Raw genomic sequence first — 26,217 nt, forward strand, 5'->3', positions numbered from 1 at the left:
GTTAATGCCCTAATTGGTGGCCAGCTGTTCAGCGGCTACCAGGAGAGATGTGCGTGTCTCTGGAAGGCACGAGCCTGGGGCAGAGCTGAGAACTGCTCCTAGTGGGGCCAGCCCCTCAGAGAGGGACAGTGCCCAAGGGACATACCACTACACAGCAGTGGGTGTGAGGTCTGCGGGGGGGGGGGGGGGGGGGGGGGGGGGGGGGGGGGGGGGGGGGGGGGGGGGGGGGGGGGGGGGGGGGGGGGGGGGGGGGGGGGGGGGGGGGGGGGGGGGGGGGGGGGGGGGGGGGGGGGGGGGGGGGGGGGGGGGGGGAGGGGACACGCCCCCAATCACAACTCCCTCCCCCCACCCCACACAGTCCATGCTGGGTCCGGACAGCAGTTCTGGTTTTGTGTTAAAAAAAAAATAAAACCCCAATAAAATATGTCCAACAGAGGAGTTTCCAGTTCCGGGTCTATCCTCCTGTGAGGAGCACTGGGTGGAGGTTGGAACGACCTTTGTGGAGACAGATGGCATCGCTCAAGCAGGTCTCTCCCTCTTTGACCTCATGGTCGCATCCTTCTCAGGACTGAACGACCGGCCCCCCGGCCTCTCTCCCAAAGTCCTCCCCTGTGGAGGCCCAGGCGGTGGAGTGGGCTGTGAGCCAAGGCCCCGCTCCACTCCCCACCAGCAGCCAACGGGGTCCCGGGAAACAACTGCAAGTCCAGGAGCAGGATGCCGTGGTCCAGCGGGCCGCCCCTCGCGATCACAGCATCTTCATTTGGCGGCGGTTCCACATGCCCCGCTTGGAATGGAAGTGATGGAAGAAATTCCTCAGGGAGAGACGTTCCACTTCCAGGCCTGCTTGGAGGATCCTGCCGAGGGAGGAGCAGGATGAGCCCACAGAAGCAAGCGGGGCGCAGCCCAGGCCCCGAGGCCCACCCTGCCCCATCCATGGCAGGCCCCGACCCTCCACCCTCTGCTCACTTCCCATGGGCAGAGGAGGCGGATGCAGGCGAAGGAATGCGGGCCCTGAAGCCAGACAGCCCGGGTTTGAGTCCCACTCCATGCCTGGGTAAGTCATGTCACCTCTCAGAGCCTGTTTGCTGATCTCTAGAAAGAGGGTAACAATTTCGTGTGTGTATACGTATACATGTTAGAGGTGTTGGCGAAGACTCGAGAAGACGGACGAAAGAGCTCAGCACAATCACCAACACACACGTGTGCCCGGTGACAAACTCAGCCTACAGGGTCACAGCGTCATGTCTGGTGGAGCTGAGGGCTGGGGCAGGCGCCCTCTCCAGGCCCTGCCCCTATTCCCTTCCTATGTCACAGCCTGCGGCGAGTCCCTCTCACAGGAGGCTGGCACTCCGGCAGGGCTGCCAGGTGCTAGAATGAGAAGCAGTGTCCCTGTCGTTGGCCTCAGGAGATGGGAGGTCTGCACGCAAGCAGAGCCCAGCACCAAGAGCCAGCCTGCGGGCCGCCGCCCAACGGCCTTCCCGAGTCACAGCTTCCATCCACTTTGGGATCTACTTTGATGTAGCTTTATGAGATCCGAGTTATTTGGTAAACATTCCCTCAACTCCCCTCCTTTTCACCTTAAATTCGCTTCATGCTGTCATCTGCCTTTGCTCCCTCCCCTCTACGGGAAAAACACACAGGCCCAGTTTTTAAGCCTCTGGCACTTTAGCGAGTGAGATCTGGGGCAAGTTACTAACTCCCCATCCAAAAGATGGAGGTAATCACCCCTGCCTCAGAGGTTTGGGGAGGGGTAAGCGTGTGTGACTCAGGCACCCAGTGACTGGTGGCTACACCTGCCCCGTCTTACAGGAGGAAGCATGTGTCTCCCTGGCCAAGGTCCCTGCCCTCTCCTCTTCACCCAGCCCTGCCACCTCCTCTGGTCGCCGCACCTGCAATGAGGCCGTTTCTGTCCCTTCTCGCCCTCGCTGCCTCCCTTCTCCTGGCAGCAGGCTTTTCAAAAGATGGCCTAACTTGCTCACTGCAGCATGTCCCTCACTCTCCTACGACCCGGTGTCACTCCCAGCCCTGCTCCCTGCTGAGACACCTCTCCTCGCCCACCTGCCAGGTCTGCAGCTCGCCCTCCGTTCTCGTCCTCCTCTGAGGTTCTTCATACCACTGACTGTTCCTCTTCCCCAAAACCCTCCTCCTTGGCTTCCAGGGACCCCGAACCTCCTGGATAGCTTGCTGCCTTTTAATAGTCCACATCGTCTCTTTTTTATTTGTTTGTTGGTTGATGGGTGCCTGGCCAGTACAGGGATTGAACCCTGGACCATGGTGTTACCAGCACCACACTGTCACCAGCTGAGCTAACCGGCGTGCCCCTCCACACTGTCTCTTTTGCTGGCCTCAAAGTCCTTCCTTACCCTTTGCCTGTGTCTCCCTTATCCCTTCCCACGACTCAGGCCCCTCCTCCAGGCAGCATGGTGGGGAGGAGGGCTACCATCGGCCGGGGAGAATGCAGCCATACCCCCCGCAGCGCCTTGCTTGGTGCTGAGAACATCACCGTGGACGTCTGGGTGGCTCAACAGTTTTTGATTGTTTGCCAGGCACTTTGATTTTCACGCCAGCCCTGTCCCCTCCGCAGAGCACCCGATGGGATGGAACTGCAGCAGTCGCTCGCCTCCCTCCGTCTCCAGTCACCTGTCCAGCAGCTCCCAGTCTTCGCCGCCCCAGCGGTCTCGGAACTCCTTGGTGTTCATGCCCCCGATCTTGTCCAGGTCTGACTTGTAGATGCCGAGCAGTCCGAATCCATTCACCTCCCAGTAGCCTGTGGACAGACAAGAGGCTGCAGGTGAGGTGGGCCTGGGGCAGGAGAAAGGCTGTGCTCCTAGTGCCTTCTCTGGAAGATGGGGCTGACTGAGGCTGAAAACTGTCGTAGCTGAACAAGTCCCGCACTGAGGTTCAGAGCTCAGCGAAAGCAGCAGTCCTTCCAGGCAGCATCCCGGGCTGCTGACAGCCCTACAAAGGGCATTGACAATGGCAGCCGCTGAAAGCACTGCTGCGCCACTTACGTGTCCACCTCCCTTTCCATGTACAGGGAGGCTGTCTTTCCATCTCTGTATCTTCTCAGGGGCACAGGGCCTGGCACACAGTAAGTGCTTAGTAAATGTGGGATGAATGAGTGAAGGGAAGATGGACAGGAAACGTTCACGGCCGCATCTGCTGCTGTGGCCGTCGGCACAGCCTGGACTTCTCTGGTGGGCTGTCCAGGGGAGCAGAGGCCGCAGGAGGGCTGGGCGGGGGAGGAGGATACTAGTGTCTGTGGACGCGACTGTTTCCAGCTCTGGGGTTAAGGCCAAAGAGGTCACTGCTCCCTCCCTCGTCCCGGGCAGGCTCACCCTCAGGCTGCTGGGGGGTGGCACCGCAGTGCAGCCTCATCACCATGGGCGCGAAGGCCATCCTGCCCTCCACACAGTGCTTCCTGATGGCATCGATGACTGCAGCTGGGAAGTGGATGTGGAGGTCACAGAGGAAGATGATGCTGTGCGGGTCCTGGGACAGAGGTGGCAGGGTCAGCAGAGTCCAAAGACAGGGCTAGCGGGCCAGGCAACTCTCCAGGAGAACCTTAGCGCTTCCCTACTGCAGCGACTGCCACAGCTCACACAGCTGACTGCTGGGCAGATCCCACAGCACTGGGCAGACAGCACAGGTCCGACCATCGGAGATGAATTCCACACCACCCCCAACTCTGGACGATTGGGAAATGCCCCAACTGTCATTTGCTTAGTTCTGCCGAGCACTGCCCTGCAGCACAGCAGAAAGGAACCCTGTGTCCCTGTTCCCTTCCTCCCTGGGGAGCTGACTACCTTACATGCTCCAAATGTCCCTCTGCCTCTTAACCAGTCCTTAATCACACCTCTCAAGCCCTCCAAGGCCACTCACCTTCACCAGGTCTATGCCAGCCTGAAGTCCAGCTGAGCGCTCAAAGTTCCCACTTAGCTTTGTGTACTGGTAGCTGCAGGAAGAAGAGAGAAGTGAGGGGCTGAGTATCAGGACTCTGCTGTGGTGGTCCCCTGCAGGAAGTGGGCAGGCACAGAATAGCCATGATGTGTCTCCTGGCATGGGATTATGGGCAGGCGAGTCCTCTGGAGATTGGGAATTAGGAAAGCTGGGTGGGAGTTCTGACTCCATCCTGGACCCAGCAGTCCCAGGACCTCAGGAAGGAGGCAGACCAGGCTGCATCCTGGCCAGGGGTGCTCCCCACCTCGGCAGCTTGGACCTCTTCAGGGCCATCTCGACATCCATGTCCTCACTGCTGTAGTCGGTGATGATGATGTTGAAGTATGGGTCATTGGTGACCTGGAACAGGTTTTCCATGTCGCTGATGAATTGCTGCACCCAGCGCGCCTGGTTCTTCACTGCCCCAGTGGGCAGATGGGGAGAAAGAATCAGAGGGAAGGCAACAAACAGCAGCAGCTCCCCTCCAGTTCCAGCACGAGCCAGGAGCCCCAGCGGACCTCTGCTCAGGGGACAATAGGACTGTGGGAGCTGTTAGCAGTGCGGCACAGATGCACAAAGGCAGGGCACGGCTTGCCAGTTAAAGGGGCCTCTGCCTCCTGTCCCTGCATACCATCCCACCAGGCCCCACCAGCAGGCCCTGGGCTGGTTTCTCCCCAGCTTGCTCATGGTAACCATGCCATGCCCCAACAATCAAACCCTGCTATCTTGTCACCACTCTTTAGTTCCAGTCCTACCCTTTCTCAGTGTAAAAACCAGCTAACTCACCCTATTACACACCTCCCTGTCTCGTTACCCCAGACCAGTTGTAACACCCTGTACCCCAACTCAGTAGATCATCACACCCAACCCTGAAACCTAGTATGAGAGAAAGAGCCCTGGCCTACAAGTCAGTACCTATTTACTAGCCATGTAACCTGAAACTCATTGCTTTTCTTTTGTGACCCTCAGTTTCCTCAACTGTAAAGTGGCCTCCCTCACTAGTTCCTGTGAGATTGAATCAGTGCTCATATCATTGTTAGGACTGCTACCTGCCAACAATGCCCAGGCTCGGTTTGGGGCTTACCAGGCACGACGAAGTGGACCACAGCTCGGTGATTCCAGGAGAAACCCTGGGGCCAGCACAGCTTGGGGTCTGGGGCCTGGGCATTCAGGACACGTCTCCGATGCTGGTGTGGGTCCCAGACCAGGCCCTGCAGGTTCCGGGCATCAGCCTCCTGCCCACCAGCCGGGTCGATGCCCTGCCAGCCTCGCACAGACACGTACTCAGAGAGCCGCACCAGGCGCGTGCCTTGTTCCAGCAGTTCAAGCTCCAGGAAGTAGCGCCCCCCGCGCAGCTGGTCCTGACGCTTCTCCACGTTCACAATGCGCTGTAGCTGGTACCTCCTATGGCAGAAAGGGTGGGGGGCTGAGCAATGCCTTCCCACACCATGAGGGGAGCATGGTGTGGGAGAAGCCTGCAAGGCCAGTTGTCAGGAGACCCTGGTTTTGTCCTAGCTTTGCCAGTGGCCAGCCAGATGGCCTCAGGCAAGATGCACAGCTTCTCTAGGGCTCACTGCCTCCATCTGTAAAAATGTACCTACCGAGAGTGATGACTTCTAAGGTCTTCTACAGTTCTACGAACCTGAGCACATAAGGTGAATAAGAGCAGTCCCAGTAAACAAGCTCCTCGAGAAACTGACCCTCATTAAGAAGGATGCTCTGTTCAGATCAACAGTCCATAAGATACAATGCGTTGTTACATAAATGTTGACTGGTTGGCTCAACATCAGTAGATACTAGAGAAATGCAAATCAAAACCACCATTTCACAACCATTCAGACAGGTACTTAGAACAAAACCAAATGGAAAACAGGAAGTGTTGATGAGGACATAGTAAAATTGCTGGAGATAGAGGCACTGCTGATGGGAACATAAAATGGTGCAGCTGATTTGGAAGATGGACTGACAGTTCCTTCAAATGTTAAACATGGAGTTAGCATATGACCAAGCAATTGTACTCTTAGGTATATACCCAAGAGAACTGAAACCACGTCCACACAAAAACCTGTACGTGAATGCTCATGACAGCATTGTATTTGTGACAGCCTAAAAGTGGAAACAACCAGAATGTCCACCAACTGATGAGTGGATGTGCAAATGTGGAATATCCGTACAATGGAATATTATTTAGCCATACAAAGGAATAAAGTACCTGATACATTCTACAACACCAATGGACCTTGAAAACACTTTGCTAAGTGAAAGAAGCCAGACACAAAAGGCCACATATTATAGAACTCCATTTATATCAAATGTCTAGAATAGGTGGGCCGGCCCCGTGGCTCACTCGGGAGAGTGTGGCGCTGGTAGCGCCAAGGCCGTGGGTTCAGATCCTACACAGGGATGGCCAGTGTGCTCACTGGCTGAGCATGGTGCAGACCACACCATGCCGTGGGCTGCGATTCCCTTACTGGTCCAAAAAAAAAAAAAAAAAAAAAAATGTCTAGAATAGGGAAATCTACAGAGATAGAAAGTAAACTAGTGGGCCGGCCCGTGGTTCACTTGGGAGAGTGTGGTGCTGATAACACCAAGTCAAGGGTTAAGATCCCCTTACCGGTCATCTTTTAGAGAAAAAAAAAAGAAAAGAAAGTAAAGTAGTGTTTGCAGGGACTGGGAGGAGGGAAGACTGGCAGGTAACCACTACCAGGGATGGGATTTCTTTGAAAGGTGAGGACAGTGTTCTGGAATTAGATGATGGTGGTGCCCAACACTGGGAATATACTTTTAAAACCACTGAGCTATATACTCTGAAATGGCAAATTTAATGGCATAGGAATTTTATCTAAAAAAATGTTACTTGGTTGAATGAATGAATGAAAAAGCAAAGAACTCTGGTCATGCCTCATGCCCTAGTCCTCCTAGCCCACACCTGGGGTCTTCATTTGTACTTTTTAGCCTCTGTTTTGCCTGTTTGTCTCTGTACTCCTTCCCTGAGGGAGTGGACCACATCTACCAAGCCTTCCCAGCCTTCAAAACATGCCCTGGGCCAGGCTCCCAGGGATTTTAGAACTTTGCCTGATGCTGGGACAAAGATCTGACAGGTCTAGATAATCTCCAGGGACAGGAGCCCCAGGCACTTGTCCTTCCTAGGAGCCTGGGTTGGGGGTAAAGTTCCAGCTATTTCTGCAGCAGGGGGAACCTGCCGCCAGCCCCCAGCCCCAGGAGAGCCCTTTACCTTACCCCCCGCTCCGCTGGCTGAGCTTCTTCAAGAAGACCCGCGTGACCTCCAGAGCCTCCTTCTCTGGAAGCAGCAAGTTTCCAGACGCATTACAGTTCAGATCAATCCAGTCAGTCCTCAGGGCTTGGAAGTCGAGGTTCTGGACACTGAAGGTCTGGTCCCAGTTTACGACCGGGTCTAACGCAGGCACATATTCAAACGCCTCGCTCATATCCTCTTCTTCCTCCTCTTCTTCCCCCTCCTCCTCCCCCTCCGCCTGTCCTTCCTGGCCTACAGTGGCCACCACCTCCTCCTCCCCAGGCCAACCCCTTCTGGGACCCTGAGGCTCCATCCTGTCTCCCCTTCTCTGTTCTGCAATGTACGACTCCACTTGATTCAGCCACTGGGACTGCTCTAGAGCCTTTCCAGGGCTGTACCCAGTGGGCCTGGGTCTCTTAATTTGAGGTGGGTTCCCCGCCAGGTGCCCCAGGGGCCACTTGTTAGAATGAGGTGACTCTTGGCTGGGCTCAGGGCTGGGTTTTCTCTTCCTCTTCTCTGGCTGCTGGACTGGGACATGGCTGGTCCTCTCTGGGAAGGGCGCTGTGGAGTTTTGCTTGGGGGAGGGTGCCAGCAGGGCCTCTCGAGGCCGAGCCAGGAGTCTCCGCAGGCTCCGGAGGCGATAGTCAGTGACATCCTGGCCAGGGGTAGAGGTGGGCATTTGCTTCCCCTCCAGCATCCTGGCATTCTGCTCATTGGAAGCAGGGGTCTCCTCTGCTACGTCTTCATACTGGGATTCTTCTGGAAGGTTCTCCTCAAAACCTGTTGTTAATAACAACCATTCCTCACATCAGGGGTTTTCAACCTTTTCCCAACAAGACATACAAGGCAGCTGGTAATCACATGTGTGATACACCACGGGGTTCCAGACTGGGCTCGAGTACAGGCTCTGCCATTTATTGTGTGACCTGGGCGAGTCACTCGACCACAGTTAACCCTCTCCCACGAGGTTGTCGTGAGGACTGACACATACAGCGTGTAAGTGTGCCTGGTCCCTGTAGGAACCCAACAAATGAGTCCAGCCACCCTAACCCCTCAGGAGGAAAGGCCACAGGAAGACCATGCTGCTCTGCAGCAGAACTAGCCAAACGGTGCCAGGGACAGTGATCCCTCCAGTGGTCCAAGTAATGTCCAGGGCTACAAATCTCCTCCAGCTGACCCCAGCATGCTGTCACAAATACTGTCATTCTGCAGATGTACCTTGACATGGGGAGGTGGGAGTACCGCTCCCCACTGCTTGGGTGTGGGGGGAGGGGCCCTGTATTTGGACCTAAGCTTCTCAGGGACGGGGCTGGCCTGGTCTGAACCTCCCCCAGGATCAGCCTGACCTGGGAGTGTCAGCTGCCGCTCTCCACCTGGCTGCTGCAGCCCGTGCTGCTCAGGCTGGTCAATCTTGATGTACTCCTGGAAGCTGAACCTGCAGGAGGAAGGGAGAGGTGGATTGGCCCTGGCTCCGATGCAAGTCCCCGCAGGAGTCTGAAGTTGTGGCCTGAGCTCTAGAGTGGAGGAGGAAGGAGGCTGGGTGAGAGGGGGTGTGTCTGTGAGCACGTGACATGCCCAGGAAAAGCAAGACCCCTCAGGCTGGGAGGGCACCGTGGCCACTGTCCAGGCAGCTCTCCTGGCTCCTGGAGAGCCCCCGTAAGGCCATGATCTTACCCCATTCCGTGTCACTCACCTGTCCTGGGAGTAGGCATTTTCCTGGTAGAAGCATTTATTATGGGTCTCCATGTGGCTCAAGCGGGTATAGTCATTGGGATAAACAAAGGACAGGTGAATCTGGAAGTAGAGAAAGCAGCAGCCGGAGTAAGGGTGGGATCGTTCAAGAGGCCAAGCAGCCAGGTAAAACTGCCCCCAGGCTGGGGTCGCAGAGGGATCCGAGGGACCTGACCCAGGCTGGGGTCACAGAGGGCTCCGAGGGACCTGACCCAGGCTGGGGTCACAGAGGGCTCCAAGGGACCTGCCCCAGGTTGGGGTCACAGAGGGCTCCAAGGGACCTGCCCCAGGCTGGGGTCACAGAGGGTTCTGAGGGACCTGCCCCAGGCTGGGGTCACAGAGGGTTCCGAGGGACCTGCCCTAGGCTGGGGTCACAGAGGGCTCCAAGGGACCTGCCCCAGGCTGGGGTCACAGAGGGTTCTGAGGGACCTGCCCCAGCCTGGGGTCACAGAGGGTTCTGAGGGACCTGACCCAGGCTGGGGTCACAGAGGGCTCCAAGGGACCTGCCCAGGCTGGGGTCACAGAGGGTTCTGAGGGACCTGACCCAGGCTGGGGTCACAGAGGGTTCTGAGGGACCTGACCCAGGCTGGGGTCACAGAGGGCTCCAAGGGACCTGCCCCAGGCTGGGGTCACAGAGGGCTCCGAGGGACCTGCCCCAGGCTGGGGTCACAGAGGGTTCTGAGGGACCTGCCCCAGCCTGGGGTCACAGAGGGTTCTGAGGGACCTGACCCAGGCTGGGGTCACAGAGGGCTCCAAGGGACCTGCCCAGGCTGGGGTCACAGAGGGTTCTGAGGGACCTGCCCTGGGCTGGGCTGCTTTGAGCTCTGAGTGAAACATCTAGGTAGGCAGACCAGGACTCTGTTCTACCGGTTATGTCTGCTCTCCTCTCCTGGGCTCTGAGCCCAGCTCCACACAACCTCATTCCCCGTCCCAGCTCATACCCACAGCTGCAGCCCAAAGCATCCCCTCCTCCCTCTGCCATCAGGTCCTCCTGCGCCCTCCCACCCCCAGAAAAACCACTCCCTCTTTGACAGTGCTTCTTCTCTCCCCTTCAACACAACTCAAGGTCACCACCACCCAAAAACTTCCCAATTATACCCACCCATTTTCTGACCCAGTGATGACTCTCTACCTCTTTCTTGCTGCCTCCAGCACTCTCTGGAAATCCTCTCTAGAGCTCACTCTGCCTCTCCAGACTCCACATGGGCTCCTGGTTTTCTAACGCTAACCTCCCTCCATAGTTCATTTTCCCCAGTGCCTGGACTAGGAGTTTAATAAATCCTGCTGGCCACCTGGCTGGGGGGACTGACCAGGCAGGACAGGGTTGTGTGGCCCGCAGAGCAGAGAGTGCAGGAGCCTGAGCCAGGCTGTCTTACATCACCACTGGGACAGAGCTTGGGTGTGGGTGGCGGGGGCAGAGGGTCCTAAGGCAGAGCACCCATTCTCAGGCTCCATCTGGGGCAGGCTGTCTTGGGATACAAGTTCTCCCCAGCTTGGGGTGGGATGGGGTGGGGGGGCGGAGTCAGCCTTGTCACCTCCCACCCCAGTCACAGGCAGGAGTTCCTCTCCCAGACCTCCCCCGCCACGCAGGTCCAAGACTTACAAAGCGGAGCCCTTGGTAGCGCTGTAAAGGGAGCCCGTCCACCAGGTAGCTGGGCTTGTAGGGACAATCAGGCAGGACGTGGCGGAGGCGAGACTTGGGGATCAGAGGCACTGAGGACAGTAAGGGAAGAGGACAAGGGTGGGTGTGGGAGCTGACACTGGCGCTGGCTGGGAGCCACAAAGGCTCCTGGTGATGGGTGAGGGCACCTTCGGTATTCACTTGTGGCAGCGACGGTTGGTCCCGGTCCATCAGCAGAGGCTGCCAGCTGAGGCCACCACTACCCTTAGGGAGGGGGGAACTCAAGAGCCCCTCGTGGCAGAGGGCTCAGGACATAGTGCCTGGAACAAGGCACAGTTACTGTACGGGGCTCGCTTCAACATGGTCTAGAAACCTCCAAGAGGCCACCAAGTCTCCACCCTAGTGCAGCACCAACAGCTGGATTTCCTTCCATGGGTTGGGCAGCCCCTTATCTGCCACTTGTCATTTTTCTTGAGGAGGGGGAATATTGGGGGAGCTTTATCACCTTTTAAAATGCAAACACTCAGGCCGGCCCAGTGGCGCACTGGAGAGTGCACCGCTTGGGAGTGCGGTGGCGCTCCCGCCGAGGGTTCAGATCCCATGTGGAGACCGGTTCCCGCTCACTGGCTGAGTGTGGTGCGGGCGCAACACCGAGGGTTGCGATCCCATTGCCGGTCCCCGGTACGGGCGCGACACCGAGGGTTGCGATCCCGTTACCGGTCAGTAAAAAAAGACAAAAAGGGAAAAAAAAAATGCAAACACTCCCAAAAGTAATACACATTAAGACTCTAACACCCGGTGTCAATGTATTTATGTTACTGGATGACAAGAGCTGGAATCTGACAAAGGACCATGATATTTGTGATTGGGGAAGGGCACCTGGGGGCTTCTGGGTTCTAGTTCTGTTTTTTGTTCTAGGTGGTGGTTACACAGAGGTTCACTCTGTAATGACTGGTAGAATTGCAAAATTGTACATAAGTATTTTTGTACTTTTCTGTATGCATGCTATATTTTACACTACAAGAAAAAAAAGGCTCTATGACTTTGGAGATATTGTGGTGGAACTGACAAGTTTTGAGTCTTCTCCACCAACCCCAATGGCCCTGGCAGTGTATGGTCCCCAGACTGCATGATGAGCATGTGGCCATGGCCTTACCTCGATAGAGGGTGTCCCGAGGGTCAGGCTGCAGCATGTCGGCAGGGGGCTGCTCGTCTCTGGGAAGAGCGTCCTGGGAGCCTGCGTGACTGGCTGCTGTCTGTGGGATGTGGCCCACCTCATCCATCCTCAGTGCTGTCTCATCTGGCCCAGGGAAGAGATGCAGACGAGGCTTCTGTCTCCCGCAGGTACAGCACAGCTGTGCTCAGCCCCCTCCCCTCCAGCCCTGCCCCCAGGACTTGTGGTTTCAAGCTACTTATCTCCTATGCACCCCTCCACCAGCCCCAAGGCTAGCCCAAACCACAATTTTGTATAAATTAGAAAAAAACAACTCTTTTGTACACTCAAAATGTTTTACTGCCACTGCTAGAAATTTGTCACTTTAAGTATGTTTAATTTATTCAACACTTATATAATACTTACTAAATAATAAGCCAGGCAATGTTCCAAGTAGCTTACAAATATTAACTCATTTTATGTTCAAAACCACCACGTGACTTATGTACTATTATTACTATTTTACCACTGAGGAACTGTGGCATTGAGAATCTCAGTCATTCGCCTAAGATCACACAACTGAGATGTGGCAAAGCCCACTTTGAGCCTCAGCACTCAGGTCGCGCTGCCTCTCAAATACACACGCCAGCCAGCGGCCATGAGCTGGGCACCCCCAAGTGTTCATGGCAGCTGTCCCCTCCGCCCTCGGGCATTTTTACCTTCAAGTCTACTCACACCTACCTCTTTCCCTTTTCTAACTAACTAACCCACCCACCCTGGGGGCTGCTTGCTCATCTTTGCTCTCTGCCTCCTGGGTTCACTTGTCTTCAGCGTCAGCTAGAGCTTTTCCTTCTACACCCAAGGCTGGTTCCTCTGGCCCATCTTACTAGTATCATAAGTGAACTTTGCATTGGGCCTCTTTCTTGGTTCACGTTGAATCTATGAATTCCAACTTCCCCTTCTTCCTCTTGCATCATCCCAGCAGCTCACAACCTGCACCTTCTGCCCTAACCTTGTGGCCTCTTACTTTGGTCACCAGCAACTTCCTGCCACCAACCTTGCTATTCCACACTGCACCCTCTCCTGGAAGCCCAGACTGTGGCTCTTTCTCTCTGCACCTTGGGTGCAGACCGTGGTGCACTTCCCATGGTCTCTCCTGGCACTCCCGGCACTTGCCTTCCCTTCCTCCCTGGGTTCTAGCTGCCTGCTCCTCCCACACTTGCCACAGCGGCTCGTAGAGGGTGGGTTTTTTTTTTTTTTTTACCCCAGTGGGGCCTCCAGATAGGAGTGAGAAAATGATAAAAAATAGAAATGCTGAGAAAGGGCCGGCCCGTGGCTCACTCGGTAGAGTGCGGTGCTGATAACACCAAGGCCCCGGGTTCGGATCCCACATAGGGATGGCCGGTTCGCTCACTGGCTGAGCGTGGTGCTGACAACACCAAGTCAAGGGTTAAGATCCCCTTACCGGTCATCTTTTTAAAAAAAAGAAAAAAAGAAATGCTGAGAAAATGATAAAAAATGAAAAGTACAATTGAAGAGTTCATCTACTGCAAATTCAAAGCAGGTAAAAAAGTATCCTCTCCTCTGGCTATGGCTTTGCAAGAACCATGGTTGCCTCATCTGTGAAATAGGGAATTGGACTCGCTCAGAGGTTTTTAATCCAGAGTGAGCCAAGATCTCTGGATTCCCTTGAAATTGTATTCAAAATGTTGTGTGTGGGGGGGGTGGACAAGGGTGTTTTTCTGTGGTGAGGGTTCAGAGAGCTTCTAGCAAGTTCTCCAAGAAGTTGCTGACCATAGAGAGTTAAGGACTCCTGACCTAAGGTCCCCTCAGGTTCTGCTCCCTGTTCAGGACCCCGTTCACACACACGTCCCAAGCACCTGGAGCTCCAGCCTCCTCCCCCCCACCTTGGGGCACTCACTTGTGAAGAGGGACAGGGAAGGGGAGTCAACGATGGTGAACGTGGCTCCAGGGTCGTTCTGTCGCCACTGGAAGAGGAGAGAGGGATGGTGTAGAACACTGGACGTAGCTGGATGTCAAGCAGGGTCTGAGGGACGAGGGGACAGGCGCGCTAGGAACCGAGCTGGGAGCGGCAGAATAGCAGGAGCACTCACCGCAACTTCCACGTGGTCAGCGCCGTCCTCATTCTGTTTGTGCAGCACCTCAAAGTAGTACCTACGGGAGGCCGACAGGCTGGCGGGGAGAGCAGGGAATCGGAGGGCTGTCTCCTCGGGCTGCCTCCTGTCCCCTGTCACCCTCTCTCTCCCCCGCCCGTATACTGTCCTCGTTCCTCTCTGCTGGCTCACAGAAGCCCGGGAGCCTGCCACAACACCTTCCGGGTTTGAGTTCCTCTCTACCACTCACTAAGAGTGTGACCTCGGCTTTCTCTCAATCAGAGGGGAGTGACGACAGCACTCGCTTCACAGCAGAGTTGGAAGAACCCAGAGAAATAAGGAGAGCTAACCCTGACAGGGCAGCTACTGCGTGCCAGGCACTGTTCTAAGTGCTTTACCCGCACTGACACACCTTCTCACAGGAGAGAACACCAAGGCTCAGAAATCTTGGGTAATTTGCCCAAAGTCACCCAAATAATAAGTGGTGGAGTTGGGATTTGGACCCAGACAGTCCATGTCATCAGCCATTATGCTGGGTCTCCCCCGAGCTCAGCAAGGTGGCAGCATGCAGCAAGCGCTCCGTGCCTGCGTGTGCAGGCCATCAGGTGGCGCCCTGAAGTTGGGCTAAGTTCCCTTTTCCAGCATGTTAAAGCGAATCCTGCCACTATTGGCTGGGAAAGGCATTCCTTTCCCTCCAGTCTACCAAGGGATCACTGCAAGGTCATTCCTACAGCTCCTGTAAGAACTCCCAGCCAGTGTCCTGGCTGTGACAGGTGGGGACGCTTCCAGGGATGGAGGACACAGGAAGGGCAAGGACTGAAAGGAGATCTGTTTTCCTGTCCTGCGTGTCACCAAATAGCTGCGTGACCTTCAGTAAGTCACACCTTTCTCTAGGCCTCAGTTTATAGAGGAGGACCTCTATAAAATGAGGAAGGATGGGCCAGATGACTCCATTTATCCAGAATGCGTGGGTGCCCAGACACATGTACTCGCAGAACAGGAAGGCTGGGGTAGTGGAGAGGGCTGCAGTAGGCTCTCGCACGCTGACTTGGCCCCAGCACTTGGGGTGCTCACAAGAGTGTCCGCCGACTCTCCCCACTTACCTCACCGGCTTGGAAATCTGACTCCGGAATTTCCCAAACTCTCCAGGAGCAGTCCATTCCTTTCCAGTCTAGAGCGGTGGGGAGAGAGAGGAGAGAAAATAGGAAGAAGGATGAGAGACACAGGCAGAAGAAGAAAGAAGAAGAGCGAGAGGGCAGGACAGAGGAAGAGAGGGCAGGAGGCACTGAGTCCGGCCGGCTGCCCATGCAGGGAGCGCCTGCCGTTGATGGAAGGGCCCGAGCAATCTGCAGCCCACAGGGTGAATCCTCAGACCTGCCAAGGACTACAGAACCCAAGAGACATAGGTGGCTGGGTCCCTGCCCAGAGATGAGCCTTCCTGGGGTCTTTTCCCAGCCTCAGACTCTGGCTCCTTATGCCTTTCTTTGCCTCAGTTTACCCCTGTGTAGCATGGGCAGGGACAAGAGGGAAGATGTTTCTCTTTTGCCTCTTCCTCCCTGGTGTCACTCCAGAGATGCTAATGGTGTCGAGAGGCTCCTGATGGGCTCAGGTGCCCTTCCAGTGGCCTGGCATGGGGACCCATGGGAGAGCTGGGGCCGGGCCAGCCCTACCTTGCCCACACTGGCCAGCAGCTGAAGGCCTGAGACCTGGTCGTCATGGCTCAGCCAGAATTCAGCGTTGTCATCGGCAGCAATGGCAAACTGGATTTTCCCTGGGCAGTGGGGGAGAGAGTTTCCAGGTGAGAGCAAGAAGGGCACGGCACAAAGAGCTGAAGGCCTCTCCTGCATCTCAGTGTTAATTCCCTGCAGGGCAGGGGCTTGGAGCTGTGGCTTCCCTCTCTGTAAGGTGGGGGTTTCAACGCAAAGATGAAGACGGTATGTCGAGAGACGAGCTAGTTCCAGACTGCAAACCAGGCAGCGAAGCGTCAGCCTAGGGCAGCTGGATGAGACCTCACCGTGACACAATGTCCCCTCTCTCCCGGACAAGGGACTACCAGGGACTAGTTGGCCCATCACAGGCTTATTTCTCAGCCACAGCTTATGTTCTCTGGGGCTGCTGCAGGACTCTGGGGCAGGAAGGAGAAAGGCATATGGGCTGTGGGGCTGGCCTCACCATCAGTGAAGGGGTGCAGGTAGCCAAAGATGCGAAGGCCATAGTTGTTCCATTTGGGGGACACGGCCAGCTTCCTCAGGGTTGTGCGGATCTATGCCAAGAAAGGGGAAGGAAACTGTTACCAAGAAGGGGGAGAGAAGGTTGAGGAGAGTGGACTCGTGGGCACACCAGGAGGGACCAGCGGTGTGGTTGCAGAGCGGTTGCAGGCTACATACAGCTCCCAACTGCCTCTTTGTCCAGGTGACCTTGTGCAGTGCACAACCAGCACAACTGTATGTGGTGGCCCTTGGGTAAACTATATTGTGAGCCACGATGAGAGCCTAAAACTGAGATGATGCAGAGGATGGCAGAGAAATTGCAAGAATCCCTGGGAAGGGAACAGGGAAAATGAGGGTCCAAGAGATAAAGGAGAGAATATGGACCAGAAAAGACACAAGGAAAGATATGAAGGAGGCAGAAGGTAGGGGGAGATGAGAGACAGGAGGGGGCCGGCGCGGCGGGCCCAGCAGGCACTCACGTGGGGGTACAGTGGGAAGTGGAGGTTCCTCCTGAGTTGCTGGATGGAACTGCCACACCAGTCCTCAAACACATGCAGGTTGGCACGGCCCCGGAACTGTGCGGGGCAGAGAAGCGAGTGGTGAGGGAGTGCAGGCACCCTCACCCCCGGCCCTGTGGCTCCCCAGCTCGAGGACGCGGGCTGGAGAGACAGAGCAGGTGCTCCTCTCCCTGTGTGGGTGTGGCCGCTACAGTCCCATTCCCATGCCAGCGCCCACCGCTGCTTTCGGGGACCTGGCCCTGATGTCCACTTCTGTGGACACCTGAGGACAGGTGTTTCCTGGCTCTGCAGCACGCACGCACACACACACACACACACACACACACACACACACACACACACACACTCCCTGCTCCTTCCACACAGGAATGGGGCTGGTTTCCATTCCCCAGGCAAGGGGGATAACAGCCGGACAGAATGACAGAGACAAACTGGAAGGAGGAGCCAAGCTGAGGACTGCCTCAGAGGAGAGCTCCACAGCTGCCTGCAGTGAAACCTTATCCACCCCGTGGTCTTCACGCTCTGGCTGCTCTTGTGGGGGAGCAGCTGGGAAAATGCTGCAGGAGGAATCTGGGGCCCCAGCCGGCTGCCCCAGCACAGGGATAAGACTCCTAGGGCCCAACGCCTCGCTCCGACCAGGCCTCTCCTGGGCTGGCTTTGGGGCAGCACTAGATCAGTAGGAGCAGAGGAGGTGCCTGCGCTCTCCTCAGACTGCGGCATCGGAAGGGGACAGGCCTGGGCTTGGAGGCTGGAGCAGGGGGCGCCCTTCAAAAGAAAGGGCTAAGTCAGGACCCAGTTCTCTAAGTGGGTGGAAGGGCTAAAGGTTTGAGAGGAGAGGGGAGCGTGGGGATGTTGTTGTCCCACGTGCCCTGACAAAGAGCTTCAGGTTACCCCACCTCAGCTCTTTTCTCTTCCCCTCCCCCAGAGCTTAATCTCCAGGTTGCAGGAGGTGGGGTCTCAATGACTACACAAAGAGGACCCTCTCTTCCCTCCCCAGTGCAGCCATCAGATAGCAAACACTGAGCTACTGTCAGGGAGACCGGGAGGGTGGACGGGTCACCAGACTGGATGTCCAGATAGAAGGAGGCAGCGAGAGGTCTCCAGCAAGAGCTCAGGAGCTACGGGGTGTTTGGGGGAGGGAGAGGGGAGGAGTGGGGAGGAGTAACGCCTCGGCAGGAATGCCAAGGATCTGAGGTATGGCTGGGGTGGGCGCAGCCTCTGGGGAAGCACTGCCCCACGGCTGGATCCAGAACAGACAGCGGAGAGCTAGTCACTCCCTGACCCTTCAACTTGGCACTTCCTGGTCAATGCTAGGAATCTGGGGTTTTGGGAAGCAGCCATCACTCATGGGAATAGGAGTGGGGGGCTGGGATGGGTGGGAGAGGGAATGTGGGCTGGGTAGGTGGGTGGCGGGCTAAGGCTGGCTTCAAGGAAGGAAAGAATGGGTACATTGTGCTACTTCTGGGGGAGTTCCTCAAGTCCAGCTTACAGGATTCAGTTGTCTCCTCCAATGGCCTCCCCTCTGCCCCTCCCAGGGAGACTTTCAGGGCAGTGCTCAGGAGGGAGGTCACTGGGGGAGGGTGTGCCACCAGAGCAGTCTCTTGTGTCCAGCCTGGGGGCCAGAGACACAGGGCTTTAGGGTGGGGAAAGGAGGGAGGGAGGGGCTGAGCCGGCTGCCTCCCCCCCCCGCCCCCTCCCTCTCGGGGCCTTTCTGACTTTGGCAATGCCAGGCAGGGGAGGTGGGAGTGCGGGAGGAGGACTGCTGTCTCCTCTGGGGTCTTGACCTTAACCAGCATTAAGTTAGCCCTTAAGCCATCCTTCACACACCCTCAGGCTGTAGGTGGGCGTCTCTGAGGGACCAGCGGGCATCCCCTTCCTCCCCAGGCTTGGGCTGGTGACCCCACCAGGATTTGTGTCCTTCCATATTTTGGAGACTTTGTATCTGGCAGGGATGTGGGACCCCAGCACGTCAGCAAGGCCTCTGCCTGCACTCTCCAGTGTCCAGCAGGGACTGAGGCCCAAGGGAACGGCACTAGTAACTCCAAGCACCAGAGCACGTCTATAGCCAATGACGGTTTTGGAACTTCCGGCTAGAAGCAGTGGAGAAAATATCTGTTGGAACCCTCTCATTTCACAGGTGAGGACACTGAGGCTCAGAGAGGTGAACTGACTCCCAAGGACACACAGCAAATAACCCTGTGGAAGTGGGAGGCGTTTGGGTGTATGGATCAGGGTGAGGCAGCCTGCCTGGTGGGCCCTCACACAGGAGCGTCTGCTGTCTTCACCCCCACACCCCTACCTTTGCTGGGCCCCCTGGGCTGGCCAGGCCTGCAGCAGAGCCTACTGGGTCTCAGCTCCCCGCTCCAACGAGTCCTCACGCTTCCTCCAGAGCTGTCGTTCTAAAGCATGGATCTGATTGAGTCGCTGTGCTGCCTAAAACCTCGGAAGGCTCCCCCAAGCCTTCAGAACAAAGCCTCACCCTAGCAGGTGAAGTCTTTTACGACTGACCTCCCTTCCCAGCCTCACCTCACACCACTCCCTGCCACACAAACCAAATTCCACCCGCACCGAACTAAAATGTCACACTAAGACTGTCGCGCTCCTTCCCGTTTCTAGGCTTCACCACGCTATTTCCTGATTGGAAGGCGCTTTCATTTCCTTGCCACGTGGCGGACTCCTGTTCACTCTTCTCAAACATTCTCTCCAAGGCCATCTCTGACTTCCCTGGCACAGTGAATAGCTCTCTGCCCTGTGCACCCTGCACATCTTGAACGAACAGTGCCTGCAGAAGCCAAGCCCAGGACAACGTTTTCCTCCATTTATTCTATAAGCACTGAGCATGTGCTTTGTACCAGTGAAAGAGGAAAGACATGTGGTCGTCAAAGGAGACAGACATGTAGGCAAACTGGTGTCACCTGTGCTGGGGCTATAGTAGCCCTGTGAGGTGCAGAGGGCGTGAAGTCAGAAGACCTCAGAAGCCCATCACGGTGTGAGCACTGCCTGGCCCTCCATGACACCATGCCGCTGCTGGATGAGGTTCAAACTCACTAGGCCAGCATACCCAGCTGGTGGTTCAACTCAGGGGCAGTAAGGCCATGCCTTGGAGGAGAAGCCCAGAAGACTGGGCCACATGACATCACAGCAGGCCACTCAGGTCCCTGGTTCCTACACACTAAACTCCTGTTCAGAGTTTCGAGGTACTCCATCTACTTTTTTAAATTTAAAAAAAATTTTTCATTGGAACATTATTGATTGTACATATCTGTGGGGTAGAGCATTGAATATCAATACCCGTGTGCAATACGTGATGTTCAAAACAGGATAATTAGTATACTCAACACTCCACGTACTTTTGATTCCCTGTTCACACCTGTCCTTTGAGAAGAAGGGGCTCCAGACACCTCAAAGAAAAGGGGTAGTTCTGGACTTTGAGGAAGGGCCCAGAGGTCCACATGTATCTCATCAAGGTGACGCAAGTGTACAAAATATAAAACAAACTACCATGATGGTGATCTGGGGCTCTGAAAACGGGAAAGCCTGATCCACACAAAAACTGTACACAAATGTTCATAGCAACATTATTCAAAATAGCCAAAAAGTAGAAACACCACAAATGTTCATCAACAGAGGAATGGATCAATAAAATGTGGGACATCCATACAATGGCATATGATGCAGCCATAATAAGGAACGAAGCACTGATAAATACGAGTGCTACACAATGACCTTGAAAACATGATGCTGAGTGAAAAAAGCCACACACAGATGGCCACACAGTGTGTGATTCCGCTTATATGGAATGTCCAGAAATGGCAAATCTACAGAAAGAAAATAGATTACTGTTTGCCGACGGCTGCGAGGATGAGGGTAGTGAGAGGTGACAGCCAGAAAGTGCAGGGTTTCTGGGCCGGCCCGGTGGCGCACTGGATAGTGAGCCGCTTGGGAAGCGCGGCGGCGCTCCCGCCCGAGGGTTCGGATCCCACGTGCAGACCGGTTCCCGCTCACTGGCTGAGCGAGGTGCGGGAGCAACGCCAAGGGTTGCGATCCCGTTGCCGGTCCCCGGTCTGGTGCGGGGGCAACACTGAGGGTTGCGATCCGTTGCCGGACACGGAAAAAGACGAAAAAAAAAAGGGCAGGGTTTCTTTGCGCGGTGATGAAAATGTTCTAAAATTGATTGTGATGGGTGCACAAGTCTGTGAATTTACTAAAAACGATTGCATCGCACACTTTAAATGGGTGAATCGTATGATATATGAACTATATATCAATAAAAGTTTTTTTAAAAAAAACAAGAGGGGCTGGCTGGTTAGCTCAGTTGCTTCAAGCATGGTGTTATAACACCAAGGTGAAGGGTTTGGATCCCCTTATTGGCTAGCTGCCAAAAAAAAAGAAAAGAAAGCCTGAGAACAGGAGTCTGTGTCCCAGCCCTGCCCACAGAGAGAGAGAGAGACGCTGTCTTGCCAAAGCCTGCATGAATAACTCAAGAAAACTCTGACTTGCTTTCATCTGACTTTGTATTCACCACATTTCTTTCTTGTAACTATTTTGGTTTTTGAAGAGGGCGGCCTGGTTAGCATAGCATTTTGGTTAACAGACTGGTCTACTGACGGATAAATGAATGCACCGGCATTGGGGGTTGCTAATTGGTGAGTATGTATCCGAGGGTGGCTACTCCGCGAGGCCCGGCCACACAGCTGTGCAATTGGATCAGTCTGTCTCTGACACGCCAGGTAGAAAGAACGTCCAAAGCTGCTGCATCTGAGAGTGACTTCTGCTAAAGACCCGGAGCTGCCATTCAACGCCTGGGGCAGGGGAACAGCGAAGGACGCAGCACCTTCCTCTCACATCCTGTCCTCGTGTGCCTTTACAGCAAGGCTAGTCCTAACTCTGTGACCTTGAGTGAGCGAGTACAACCAGGCAGCTCCTGACAGCCAGTAGATGTTCACTCAACGACCTGTATCATTAACCTGGGATTTTCCTGCTGAAACCAGAGGTCAAAAGGCAGGAGACAAGTAAGGAGGTGGGAACACACAGGTCCTCACGATGTGGAGGGACGTGAGGCTGGGCTGGAAGCAAGTTGGCCCCTCCGTACAGCTGAGTGACTGCTACGTCATGCAGCCTCTCAGGGCCTCGTTCTCCTTGTTGATAAAATGAGAGGACTGGATCAGTGATTCCCTTAAGATCCATGAAGACTGTGCAGAGGATTCTGTAAGCTACTTTTAATATTTGAAAAATGAGATCAGCGGAAATCAACCATTTACCACCGAAAGGCCATAAGTACTAAGATATCAAATATTTCTTTAAAAAGTTAATTCTATGTTAATTACTATTTAGTATGTGTTTACTGTTTTTGTTTCAATATATATTCATACATATACATATATCCTTGACTGGCCAAAAAAAGTGGGGAAATTAATTATTAATAAACGTTATATAGCTATAATGTCACAAAATAATTGATTCATGAAGAAAAAATGATCCAAGCTGTCCTTAAAGGAGAGAAGGCTGGATCACCAGACCAAACAATCTGTAATGCAACTTCTTTTCAAAACACCATCTCCAGGCGAGGTGGGACATAGTTATCTGGTGATGTCACCTAGCACAGATGTGCCACTGTTGTTTTCCATCTTCTCTCAGGGCCTTAAACAGTGCAGGTAACCTAACATCACATTCAGTATAGTGCTGCCTCCTTCCCTCCTACCCCAGAGCAAGTGGATGGGCTGGAAATAAGCCACACTGGATGAGGAGATCAATCTGTGACAGGTATGGATAAAGACGGTGGGCTGGCCCATACCACCCAGCCAAGAAAAGTAATCTATATCCACAGGCCTGGAGACTAAAAGGCACTGGGTTCTAGACAAGCTGTAAAATATAAAACTCAAATTTAAAAAGCACCGTACCACTCTGGAGTTGGGACAAGCATTCACTCAAGGTAATCCTGGGTACGGTAATTAACTTCCCTGACCTTGCTTTCTTTCTTTTTTTTTTTTGTCTTTTTCCGTGTCCAGCAATGGATCGCAACCCTCAGTGTCGCCCCCGTACCAGACCGGGACCGGCAACGGGATCGCAACCCTCAGCGTTGCCCCCGCGCCTCGCTCAGCCAGTGAGCGAGAACCGGTCTGCATGTGGGATCCGAACCCTCGGCGGGAGCGCCTCCGCTCTTCCCAAGCGGCGCATTAGCGCAGTGCGCCACCGGGCCGGCCCTGACCTTGCTTTCTTTACCAAAAGAAAAAGAAGCTGTCAAAGCCCATATAAATGAAAGGTGTCATGATGTTTATAACTTTTAATCACATGCTTAACTGCTTCTTATAAACATTTTCTAAAGCAGAATTTCCTAATGTATGTTCCTCAGAACACGAGTTTCATAGAATATTAATAGATGTTTCATGGAAAAAAAGCAATTCAGGAGGCAAATAAGTTCAGAACATGCTGAGCTAAACTAAGTTAAACAGATTACTGCAAAACTTCTCAGAATCTCTCTTTTTCTTTTTTTTTTTTTTTTTGACAGAACCCTGGACTTTGGTGTTATCAACACCACGCCCTAACCAAGCAAGGGAACCGGCCAGTCCTCTTCCATATGTTAGTATGCATTTCCAAGAAATGGATGTAGTATACAAGTTTTAAAACTTATTTAACAATGGGCTCCTTTCCTGCTGGAATATCTTATGGGACTTAATAGTCCCAGAAAGACAGTTTGGGGGCTGGCCAGTTAGCTCAGTTGGTTACAGCGTGGTGTTATAAATACCAAGGTCAAGGGTTCGGATCCCCTTACTGGCTAGCTGCCAAAAAAAAAAAGACAGCTTGGGAAGCTTATCTTTTAAGACTGGGATCGGCATGGCCATGAAAATCATGTAACTCTCCTGAGCCATTTTTGCCACCTATAAAATGAGGATAATGATACTACATTACAGGATCATAAAGCTGACATGAAATGATCTGCAAAGCCTGGCACCCAGTCAGCCATCAGCAAATGTCAGTGCTCCTTCTCTAAGCTAAAAAGCCAAATGAGCCTGGAACCCTGGAGGTGTACATTTTTAATAATAATCCCTAGAAGAAAGAAAAAGGTACTTTTCTAACCCTCTGAAAGGACAAGGACAGCAGAGTCCCTTACCTCTGAGAGCCAGGGGACAGGCCTGTTCCACTTCAAGTAGCTGCTGTTACTGACCCCACCTCGATCAACTTCTCGGTCCTAGTGGAAGAAAGAAGAATGAACTTGGTGGAAATGTGAGGATGAAAAATCGGGGGCAAGATGGGAAGTGCCCGTGGAGAAGCAGAGGCAGGAGACACAGTCCCTGCCCCCAGCTATGGGACACTGCCGCTTACTGTTCTCACTGCATCCCTCGGGATCACACCTCCTTACAGTCGCACCAGTGTGTGCTCCTGAAGTTCTTTCTAAATAAACTCTAAAAAGTTTTTCTAATTAGATCGAGGCCTCCTGAGGGCAGGGCCTTCACTTGTTCTTCCTCTATATCCCCCAGGGCTCTGCCCAGATTTGTCAACCACTTGTCCCAACAAGAGGGAGCCACTCAGGGACACCCCAAACCCTCCCTACCATGGAGGTCCACAGTTTCAGCTGGGTTCTGGTCCAGCTTTGGGAAACCACATCTATTCTAGCCTCAACCTTGCGGCTTCCAAATGAATCATATCCCAGTTTCCCTAATCTGCCTCCTTAGGGACCACTGGCTCAAGAAACACTCTAGGAAACATGCTTCATTACAAATCTGTACCGCCAGCTCCTTGCAGGGAGCAGTGGCTGTCTACCTCATTATCTCTGACTCTCGGCAGCAAGCACCTGGTATTGTCACCAAAGTACAACCCAGTCCTCATGCCAGCAAGAGGCAGGATGTGCTGTTTGAGATGGAGGGTGCGAGTGGTTCAGACATGGGCATCTTGAACTATGTGACAAAGGCAGAAACAGGAAAACCAGGTACAGCAGCAGCAGCTGCAGGCTTTGAGGAGGGCAGAATGGCACCTCTCCCCATTCAGCTAAGAAATCCCAGATGCCAGATTAGTATTCCAGGAGCCATTTCTCCCTTGTCCCTCCTACGTAGGCACAGAGAATAGAGGTTTCCTTTAAAGCCATCAGGGGACGACAACTGAGGGTCCCAGCAGGGAAAATGGGCTGGCCCGGCACGTACCTGGAGGCTCAGCCTCTGCGGACGATAGAACTGGAGATTTGGATCCACAGCAGGAATGTTCTTGCTGGCCAGAGCCTTGGCCAGTTCTCTCCAGCTGCCATACCCTATGGGAGGGAAAGAAGAGAAAAGCAAGGTCAGCATAATTTGAAGACCTCATAGATCTGTAAGAGTTTGGGAGAAATAACAGAGGTGGTCGTCATCTCTTCTGCTCCTCGTCCCTCTTGGTATGGTAGGTGTGAGGTAAGAGGTTATAAACTTGGCCGTGCGCAGAGAGGGGAAACGAGCTTACAACCCCACTAGAATGCTCTGCCTTCCATAAATCACAGAAGGAGGCAGGCTAGGTGAAAAGGGACCACTGTCCTCCCCCTGTTGACTCGCTACAGGCTGATTCTTCCCTGGTTGCCTCCGGAGGCTGATTTCTCTCAAAAGCTGCTACGGAGGAGAGGTTGCGAAAGGAAGTACACTCCTTCCCTCCCAGCTCAGTCCCTTTCCTCACGCCTGGGTAAACAGCGGGGGATTGCTGGTGGGTGGGGACACCCTCCCCTGCCCACTACTAATCGCTGGGTTGCTGGATGGAACCAGATCCGGGGGAGGCAGGAAAGGGTGAGCCTGGGACCTGGTATTTGTCAAACAAACTTATGAACTGCTGGAGACATGACGATGAGAGGCCCAGCTCTTCCTGGATTGATCTGGAGGCTGCTTGTGACTGATGATGTCTGCACGCCGAAGGCTCTGGAACCGGGTGGCCTGCACACATCTGGGAGGCAAAAAGCCAAACCGTGCAGAGAGTGAGGGAGGGAACAAGAAACTGCTGGGTGAACGATGCATTCGTGAACAGGCAAAGGGGCATGGGGCTGCAGTGAGCTAGAAGGGGCTTTCAAGATCATCCTGTCCTCATCTCAGATGAGGAAAATGGCGCCCAGGCTGGTTAAATGACTCATCTAGGCTCACTTAGCAAACAGTGACAAGGTTAAGACTAGGACCCGTGTTCAGGTGGATTCAGCTGGGCTGCTACTTTCTCTCCAACAGCTTCAAGATGCTCCCACGATACGTGGTGGGCACTGCATAAAAGGAGTTAGACCGACAGTCACCGGCCACCAAGTGCCAATAGTTGGCAGAAGTGTCACAGGAACCCCTATGTGCTCACCAGCAGAGCCAGGAACAGCCAACCAGAAAGAATAAAGAGCACAACCCACAAATATGGGCCTCCCAGAAGGTGGGCATTGACACTGTGCACAGTGTTTATGGAACGGACTCTGGGAGGGGCAGGAGCCGCATACTGGAACGCAGCAGTGGGGTGGGGTGAGGGCGCGTTTCTTACAAGGTTATGTTTTGTGTGGCCCTTTACTGTTTACTAGGCATCTACAGGCATGTTCTCATCTGAGCCTTCTAAGAATCTTGTGGGATAGGCCAGGTCTGATTGCCCCCAGTTTACAGATGGGGGAAAAGCAGCTCGGAGTTTGTCACAGAGCTAGTCGTTCCAAAGCCAGGACTAGAACAGAGAGCCTCTCTGTCTCACAAGCTGGCGCTTTCTCAT

The 26,217-nt window shown here is 54.2% G+C and overlaps 1 protein-coding gene and 1 non-coding gene across 2 annotated transcripts; one reads left to right on the top strand and one right to left on the bottom strand.

The window, feature by feature from the left end:
* Positions 1-745: 745 nt before the first annotated feature.
* B4GALNT3 (beta-1,4-N-acetyl-galactosaminyl transferase 3) lies at positions 746-26,217 on the bottom strand. The gene is made up of 21 exons (XM_008577935.1): positions 26,200-26,217; positions 25,317-25,437; positions 24,681-24,784; positions 23,654-23,731; positions 16,504-16,599; positions 15,987-16,077; positions 15,485-15,585; positions 14,918-14,985; positions 13,815-13,893; positions 13,622-13,688; positions 11,704-11,847; positions 10,530-10,639; positions 8,889-8,989; positions 8,569-8,630; positions 7,180-7,975; positions 5,024-5,343; positions 4,205-4,358; positions 3,883-3,955; positions 3,339-3,492; positions 2,641-2,767; positions 746-854 (listed from the first exon to the last, which is right to left on the bottom strand). Exons 1-21 carry the CDS (start codon positions 26,215-26,217, stop codon positions 746-748), a joined length of 2,973 nt encoding a protein of 990 aa, XP_008576157.1.
* TRNAY-AUA lies at positions 23,246-23,320 on the top strand. The gene has a single exon. It is a non-coding gene; the product is annotated as a tRNA-Tyr (tRNA).

This window comes from Galeopterus variegatus, unplaced genomic scaffold (assembly GCF_000696425.1).
Source record: "Galeopterus variegatus unplaced genomic scaffold, G_variegatus-3.0.2 Scaffold70, whole genome shotgun sequence".
NCBI lineage: Eukaryota > Metazoa > Chordata > Mammalia > Dermoptera > Cynocephalidae > Galeopterus > Galeopterus variegatus.